The following is a 9161-nucleotide window of genomic DNA, read 5'->3' on the forward strand; positions in this document are numbered from 1 at the left end:
GAGCAGCTAATGTGTTAGATTACATTAAGAAAATGAATTGTTGTTTTGCAAATGCTTGGGTCGCTTACAGGATATTATTGACTATCCCGATCACTGTTGCGTTCGCTAAAAGGAGTTTTTCAAAGTTAAAATTGATTAAATCTTATCTTCGATCAACCATGTCGCAAGAGAGGTTGAATGGATTAGTTATGAAGTCTATTGATTTCTATTGAAAAAAAAAAGAAGTTGGAAAAACTTGATTTAAGTTGTTTGATTACTAATTTTGCATCTCAAAACGTGAAAAGACTAAATATGATGCTAGCCTAATATCTCGGATTGTAAGTGATATTTTATTTAGCAATTCTATCTTTTAGATTGTACAAAGTTTTCATTTAAATATAGATATTTTTTTATTTAAATATTGTTATACGTGTAGAAAAACAAAGTGTGGGGCCTCAAGATTGCCGACTCGCTTAGGGCCTCCGAATTGTCAGGGCCGACTCTGAGATAATGTATATGGTCTATCTCGTTGATAGACAAACATTCCTTAAAGCTATAGAAGTGTTTAAAAACACTTTGAAAAAGATAAAAAATTACTATTAATTTGATTAATCGGTAGTTTTAGATGTGGAAGTACATAGAGTACATTTCATAAGATATTGACAATCCTAGTCATTTTATATCTTTTAATAAAATTATTTTCGACAGATAAATATAATTAACGATATGATAAAACTTAATATAATTAGATGAATATTATGTGGCAAAGCTAAATCCTACCAAAATTGTGGGGGTACGATTTTTTGCATAACATTCCCAATTAAAGTTTGGATACACTTCATGTTTGTGGGGTGGCATTTTTTTCTTCAAATTAGAATACTGAGATATTCAAAAATATTTGAAATTATAAATTACACTGTAATGAATACCTTGATAGACTTAAGAAGCGCATGATGTTGGAAACTAGATATCTAATGCAAGGATTCAAAATCTACTAGTAAAATATGGTTTACTATTAAGAGTGTAGTTGTTTCATGGAAATCTTCAATATAACTTAAGAATTGAAAGAAATTAGAACTTTCAATAAATTAAAAGGAAGCGTTATGGCTTCAAAGATTTTAGAATGATTTCCTATTTGGTGACAATTTGTGCTTGTAATTATATGATTTAATTGAGATAGCTAGCTACAAATCACATGACACGAAATGTAATATATAATGGTAAATCTTAGAATCAGCCGTAGACATAATACTATTTTTGGCAGTTGCTCCCAAATTAAACAATACTGATTATTTTATTGAAGTATAACATATTATATCCGTTTATAGATGGGTTATTTGGAGAGTGAATAAACTGCACATCGAGAGAAATTGGTATATAGTCTAAACTAATGGATCAGCTCAATGGAAACCTAACCTGGCAACTAAAGATCACTGACCTGGCAACTGGAGATCCTACATACTATGTAAAATAGGAAAACTAGTTATGATTGACTTCATAAGTAGCATTTCAGAGTTTTGACTCTCCCCATTTCTATGGTGCCGATAAGTATTGCTTACCAAAGATTGATTAGGATAAGCTACGCTTTTAATGTACTATATCTTGTAAATAGTACAAGGGAAGTATTGGAAAGTACTCTTTATAGAACATCACTATCTGAGTGCGAACTTGGTCGGTTCTATGAGAAATTTACTTAAACGAATTTTCTAGTGCACTTAGAGAAACGAAAAGGTTCGGCGCCGAAATAATGAACACAATAGAGATCCAAAGTTTGATACGAGAGATAATGTGTTCGATCTATTGTCTAGGCTTACAAAAATGGCCAGTATTTCGAAACGTTACTCCATCCGTATTTTCATGCACTTGTTTTTGGTTAAAGAAATATAATTTACGCACAAAATGTATCCAACAAAAATGACTCTTATCATATTTTCAAGTAAGAAGAAAGGAATCTATATAAGCATGTGTCAAACAAAAATTTACTTAGCAGCCATTTGAGAAAGATTTTCAAGATTATAAGGTTTTAGGTCGCATGAAGCGTGTGGTTAAAAAATTTATAAAATTTATGAATTCGATGAAATATATGATTAAAAATAAAGTTGAACAAGAATGTATTCTTAATAATCAATTGGGTCTTAATTTCATGGTTTGCCTCTTTAAAACAAAGAGTATCCCACTTTTAAAGAGTAATTTTTAGATGTTATAATAGTGTAAACCTTGTGGCTGAGTGAATTTTGTCCTAAAGTGTATAAATCTACAAGTCAAGTCTTTCACGATCATTATGAGACGTAATTAGAGTTGTTTCAATTATGTCATCATCAAGATGAAGAGGATAACAAAAATCAATGAATTATGCCTCTTGTACGCTATTTTGACGGCCTATAAATGAGTAGAAACCCTAACCATTGATTGGAAAATATGGTGTTAAAATCAATGTATAAAAACTTGTCAACTCACATGATATCTAAAAAACTGTAAAATTTGATGTGTAGCATGATTGAAAACCAATAGCGGAGGCATACTAGACAAGTGACTGAGGAGAGGCAACTAAGCCATAGCTCTTTGATTGTATGATAAAAATCTTGGTCAAGTTTTGAAAAACAGTGAAATTTTTTATTGTTTAGTTTTACTTTATTTTTCAACAATTTTATGTTAAAAGAACTTGAAGATGCAGCCGCTGAAATAGTCTTCTCTGAAAAATCAGCTGAAAGTTAGCGTGTGGAAGTTTTACGGACATTACTAAAGACTTTGACAAATTCTATTTAAAAGTCATGGATTGACCAAGTATACCATTATTTATTTCAAGCAATATCGAGCAAAAAAGAAAAGAAAAAAGAAAAAAGACTAAAGGACACGTACATGAATTATCTTACATAAATTGAACATCTTGCTGGCCGGAAAGTGCTATACAATTTCCATTTTGTTTTGACCCATTGGCATATTTGAAAAGTATACAATTCACCCCTATGAAAACAATGTTAAATGCTCGAAGTTATATCATTGAGCTTACCTTTCTTTTGATCTAGCAATGGAATTTCCAGCTCTACAATTCCCATCATTCTTTATCATATCAGTGTATCTTCTCTTCTCAGCCCTTTTCACTGAAGGCCAGCCCGAGTGCAACGTAAAGTTGGGCTGGTCGTTATCTGCTGGAGACACTAACCTTCCATGGAACTCGCCTTCGGGTGAGTTTGCCTTTGGATTTAGGCCTCTTCAACGATCTCCGTCTGATAATGAAGATCTCTTCTTATTAGCCATCTGGTTCAATAAAATACCAGAACAAACTATTGTATGGTCGAAAAACGAGTATTCACTTCCACGAGGATCAACAGTCCATTTGACAAATGAAGGGCAACTCATTCTCTACAATCCTCAAAGCAAGGAAATATGGAGGGCTCAAACTAATAATGATAAATCCTCCTGTGCTGCCATGCTTAATTCGGGGAACTTTGTGTTAATAAATGGAAATTCTAGTTACATATGGGAGAGCTTCAAAACGCCTACTGATACAATCTTGCCTGGCCAGAGCCTAAGCATGGATGGAAATCTTAATTCGCGCCAATCTGAGACGAATTATACCAAAGGAAGATTCCAGCTCAGTATGCAGAGTGATGGAAATCTTGTGCTTTACACTATATTTTTACCACTTGGTGATGTAAATAGTGCTTATTGGGCTACTGGAACTGTGCGGGATAATCCTGAAGCCCAACTTGTTTTCGATGAGGCTGGTTATGTCTACTTAAAACAAGGGAATGATAGTACACAAAACATCACGAATAAAGACATGGGTTCATCACAGGATTTTTACCATATGGCAAGGATTGATTATGATGGAGTTTTCAGGGCCTATAGTCATCCAAGAAAGGATTGTACAGCTAATGCCAAAAGTTGCACATCGGCTTGGTCTGTTATACAAAGCACTCCTGAAGATATATGCACAGCAATCTTGAGAGGTCTTGGGAGTGGGTTTTGTGGTTACAACAGCTATTGTGTGAACACAAATGGGAAGCCCGAGTGTTTCTGCCCTGAAGGATACTCTCCGGTTGACTCATCTGATATGTTTAAAGGATGCAAGCCGAATTTTCAATTGCCTAGTTGCCTGCAAAATGGATGGGAACTGAACTTGGAGGTCGTAGAGTTTAAGGAATTAAATAACACTGACTGGCCCTTTACTGATTATGAACATCAGACTGATTCACAAGTAGACGAGGATACGTGCAAAGAATTCTGCCGCCGGGATTGTTTTTGTGTAGCTGCTATTTACGATAAGAACAATTGTTGGAAGAAAAAGTTCCCCCTTTCCTATGGAAGACAGTCTAAAATTTTGAACAGAACTGCCTATATCAAGGTTCCAAAAGGCAACGAGACAGACTTGTGCCCCGGAAGCAAAGATCAGTCTACTTTAGTTCTTGTTGGATCAGTACTTCTTGGTAGCTCTGTATTGATCAATTTTATTCTTTTGTTAATTATATCAGTTGCTGTTTTTTTCATATATCACAAGAAAATGCTAAATTTATGGTCCGATTCAACTTCTTTCGGATTGAGAAAGTATACATACAAAGAACTTGAGAAGGCAACTGGGGGCTTCAAGCAGAAACTAGGCCGAGGAGCTTTTGGAACTGTCTACAAAGGTGTTACTCCATCAACTCCGAAAAGATATATTGCTGTTAAGATGCTGAAAAAGGTTGAACCAGAGGGTGAAAAAGAATTCACAACAGAAGTAAATGCAATTGGGAAGACTCATCACAAGAACTTAGTCACACTTCTTGGATATTGTGATGAAGGAGAAAATCGTCTTTTGGTTTATGAATACATGAGTAATGGATCTTTAGCTAGCCTTCTTTTTGGGATATCCAGACCTCATTGGAACCAAAGGGTGCAAATCATATGTGGTATTGCAAGAGGTCTGACGTACTTACACGAAGAATGCAGCACACAGATAATCCATTGTGACGTGAAGCCTCAAAATATACTTTTGGACGACTTCTTGACGCCAAAGATTTCTGACTTCGGATTGGCAAAACTTTTGTTGGCTGAGCAAAGTCGAGCAGCACTAACAAACATTAGAGGGACAGTAGGTTACTTTGCCCCTGAATGGTTTAGGAAAGGATCTATCACTGTAAAAGTCGACGTTTATAGCTTTGGAGTGATGTTACTTGAGATCATTTGCTGCAAGTCGAGTGTCGCATTTGCAATGGGAGAAGAAGAGGAGGCTCTAATAGATTGGGCCTACGACTGCTACAGCAAAAAGAAACTAAACAAAATGGTGGAAAATGACGAGGAAGCAAGGAATGACATGAAAAGTGTAGAAAGACTAGTGATGGTGGCAATTTGGTGCATTCAAGAGGATCCTTCATTGAGGCCCTCCATGAAAAGAATTACACAGATGCTTGAGAGAGTTGCTGAAGTTCCCGTGCCTCCTCGTCCTTCACTATTTAGTTCGTCTTGATTCCATACGAAATAGTGATAGACATTTATATGTCTTCAGTTGTTTGTACAATAAGGCTTCATTAGAATTTATGCTTGCAAGTTTTCATGTTTAAGCCAAGCACCCTCAGAATTCTGTGTGAAATTTAACATTATCAGCTAGCCTTAATATTCACCAGATAATTTTTAGCCTATCTGGTAGTTGTGTGTGTGTTGATCTTACTCTATGAAGTAGCTGCAATATTATTCCATCATGTAGCCTCAACCTTTAGCAATTACAACATTTGTCATCACTTTGGATGCACATAAGGTTTCAGTTGAGCAATGCTATTCATCACCCGTTTAGGGCTCCTTGATTGACAAATCACTGAGAGCACACCGTCACCTAAACTGATGACTATTCATTGCTATCTAAACTGATGATAACCATCACGGAGCAAGGTGATGAATAAAATTATTCATTACACATGGGATGTATAAGGGCTGAGGAAATTAAATTTTAGAATTCTTTTACCGAATTTGTTGCCCTCCAACCAAATACGAGATCAAACTATTCAAATTATAAGTGCTCGAAAAAGGTAATTTTGTTTTGAAATTTAAGGTAATTTCAAACAGTATATTTCAACAAAAATAAATAGATGCAGTAATTTCTCTAATTTAGATTTTACAGTAGCTACTTCAGCTGAAAAGTACTCGTTAAGCATTATTTCCAATCTACCCAAATTTATAACTGAATACGCTATATTTGGTAGCTCTCAATTACACAAACAGCAGATCTAGAGCGTAAAACGATACAGAATCGATGGCAAGATAACAGAAAAAGTTGTCACTTTTTTATATGTTCTATACAGCATCGGAAACACCAAATTATGCAACTTCATACTGTCAAATGTGAGGTCTTCACCTGATGTCTTCAGTTTTCAGTTTGTAGCAGATACATTTTTTACATGTTGCTCCACCATTGGGGGTAAGAGAAGACCAAGCCTGGTTTTGTATCTGGTAATTCGTTGGAGCCTTTCTTCTCTTAGCCTGCAAAAAAGGCACCAACATATTGCATTAGGTTGGAATGAGAAGTAACTTAGAATAGGGCATTTTTGAGCAATTTTTTAACTTATATATGATATATAACTAATAAAACGTTTGGTGAATAAAGAAATGTAGCCATTTTAAAAGTTACAACCTACAAGGTAGTATTTGCGGTTACTTAGTTTAACATTTATTTTTTCTTTGTTCAAGATTTTGTGATAAGTATTTCAAGACAGGAGAGTCAATTACCGTGACCTAACCCTCTTAGCACGCTTGATATGTTTTTGCAACAGATCTTTCGTAGACATATCCTCAACAGACTCCACGTCCTGAAATAGAATGAGGAAAGATGTGCGTCTCCTTAATATATAGAATAGCAAATTGCAGTTAGACATGCGATCAAGAAAGAAACTACAAAGCAAACTCTTCGAACTGTCATATTGCCACCAGATGTCCAGGTACTTCTCAATCAACGAGCCAAAAAGTTCAATCCAGACATTATAATTATCTTAACTAATCATCAATGCCTCCATACTGCCAGTACGTTAGTTAAACATAATGCAACCAACTTCAACACAGTCAAAAGTACAACATATCGACCACACAACGCAGCAAAACATACTGATCGGTGTAGCTACAGTAACTCCACGTGTTTTCTTAAATTTCATATCTACCGTTTTTATAGAACCATTTGCCAATGTACCCATCGAAGACCAACAATCTACAAAAATCTTGTCTGGTTAAGACNAAAAAAAAAAAAAAAAAAAAAAAAATCAAAGATAAAAGTGTAATGGATCCGTTTGTCCAACATTCATGGAGTTTATAGTTTCAACGTTTATTACTTAATTCCACAACTGATTGGAAAATTGTTAACTTAAGCCATAACTAGATGTGGGGTTTAGGCTATATATTTACATGGGTTTGGTCCCTGAGCTCCGCCACCAAAAATATATTATACACCATTAATTTCAAAGTGTTGAGAACTTTGAGAACTTAGTGTTGGGAATCTACTTATACATGCACAGCGAAATTTAAAATAATTTTCGATTCCTACCAAGAATCGCCTTTGTGTTTAGATAGAAATTGTGATAAGGATTGTACCTTTGAAGAATTCTGCAATCCTTTTGCTTTTCTTTTAGTTCCAACAACCTTGATTCGCCACCACAGCTGTCCAATTGTCCAGTCTCCAACGATGATCCACACAGAGAATAAGGTTGCAGCTTCTAGGATTTTCTCTTGTGCCAGCAAGAATAATGAAAACCATATGGATCTCAAACCTTAGCTATGTATTTATATAAATCCAAACGGACTCGGCCCAATCCAATATTTAATTAATTCAATTAATTAAACCCGGTCCGTGAATTAATTAATCTAATTAATTAATTCGGGAATATAAATAACAAATTCAATTAATTAATTTATCCAACGATTGTTAAATTAACCAATTGACAATTTGCAATCTTCCAATTCTCTTTTGTGTGCGACTCATTAGGTTCCCGACCACGATGCCTAACGACATGAAATATTATTTTGATCTAATCAAAATTGATAAATTAAAACACCCTTTTAATTTATCGTCAATTCACACTCGTCGTCCCTGATTGACATCTAGTAATGTGTCAGGGCAATACATGTGACGGGAAATGTCATGTGGTATGACAAAACCAAATTCGTTCGTTTACCGTGAAACTATAATCCCTTCGTCAATATGATTCGATCAATTACGAGATATGAAATTGTGTCAATCTCGATCATCGATCATATCTTTCACTCTACTATTAAGTCAATACAAGTCAAAAACTCATTTTCGACTTATGACTACACCTTGGCCAAGGATTTCATTATCGACTTAATTGAATGTACTATCTAAGAGTGACGAATCCTTTATTGATCAATCACAACCTTCATACGATTCTTGACGTACCCGAACGATATCGTATTAGCGGCCCTTTTCAGAGCAACACTCAACACCGCCAAAGTATGACTGTCCTCATATTAGGTACCATGACGACCTCAAGTCAAATGATCGATTCCACTACCGAACATTAGAGATTAACCACTAACACTTAGATAGTTATCCATGTGGAATCTCTCGACGAGTCTCCAATGTTTTGTTCTATAACAAAACATCCACGTGTTCATTTAAGTATCTCCACACTTTAGCTTGTGAGATCAGCTACTTACTTCACAAGTAAGAAATGCCACACGTGATGGTCTATCCGTAATAACGATATCCGTATCTCGTTATTACTTACGACCACGGATGATTTAAGATTCAATCAGATGGTTATTACTTATGACCACAGACGATTTAAGATTCAATCATATGTAATTTGTATTTAACAATCACAAGTCCTTGCAATTAACAAATTACGAAGATTTGAATCTACGGACTCTATTATTTATTTAATTGTCTATTAATTAAATAATAGATCTGTCATTTAATTGCATTAATTATAAATAAAAGTATTTATGTCCAAAGTTGAATGGACCTAGGGCATAATACTTACAAACTCCCACTTGCACAAGATCCAATCACTTATGTATCAAATATCATAAGTTTACATGACGATCATGTTTATACTACGACAACTCTTTGTCAGTGGATCTGCAATATTAAATGTGGAAATTTGCTCTTCTCTTTGCGACATTTCTATGTATTATCTCTCTGATTAGATTATACCGCCTTAATACATGTTTGGATCATTGATGAGACCTTAGTTCCTTTG

The 9161-nt window shown here is 34.9% G+C and overlaps 2 protein-coding genes across 5 annotated transcripts in view; one reads left to right on the forward strand and one right to left on the reverse strand.

Annotated features, from left to right (window-relative positions):
- Window positions 1-2899: 2899 nt before the first annotated feature.
- Window positions 2900-5671, forward strand: LOC111410231 (G-type lectin S-receptor-like serine/threonine-protein kinase LECRK4). Its single transcript, XM_023040487.1, has one exon. The coding sequence runs from the start codon at window positions 3008-3010 to the stop codon at window positions 5426-5428; it is 2421 nt and encodes an 806-aa protein (XP_022896255.1). The 5' UTR covers window positions 2900-3007; the 3' UTR covers window positions 5429-5671.
- A 330-nt stretch (window positions 5672-6001) lies between these two features.
- Window positions 6002-9161, reverse strand: part of LOC111410232 — a 16320-nt gene continuing 13160 nt past the window's right edge. For all 4 annotated transcript variants that reach the window (XM_023040489.1, XM_023040491.1, XM_023040488.1 and 1 more), the window contains exons 6-7: window positions 6682-6761; window positions 6002-6435 (exon numbers count right to left, since the gene is read on the reverse strand). In XM_023040489.1, coding sequence (XP_022896257.1) covers window positions 6327-6435; window positions 6682-6761 — 189 coding nt within the window. In that variant the 3' untranslated portion in view covers window positions 6002-6326. The remainder of the gene's footprint in view (window positions 6436-6681; window positions 6762-9161) is intronic.

The sequence above is a fragment of the Olea europaea genome, chromosome 15 (assembly GCF_002742605.1).
Source record: "Olea europaea var. sylvestris chromosome 15, O_europaea_v1, whole genome shotgun sequence".
NCBI classification, from domain to species: Eukaryota; Viridiplantae; Streptophyta; class Magnoliopsida; order Lamiales; family Oleaceae; genus Olea; species Olea europaea.

Bases quoted from the DNA above. Each gene is read 5' to 3' on its own strand.
- LOC111410231 (XM_023040487.1), top strand. From the start codon at position 3,008: ATGGAATTTCCAGCTCTACAATTCCCATCATTCTTTATCATATCAGTG.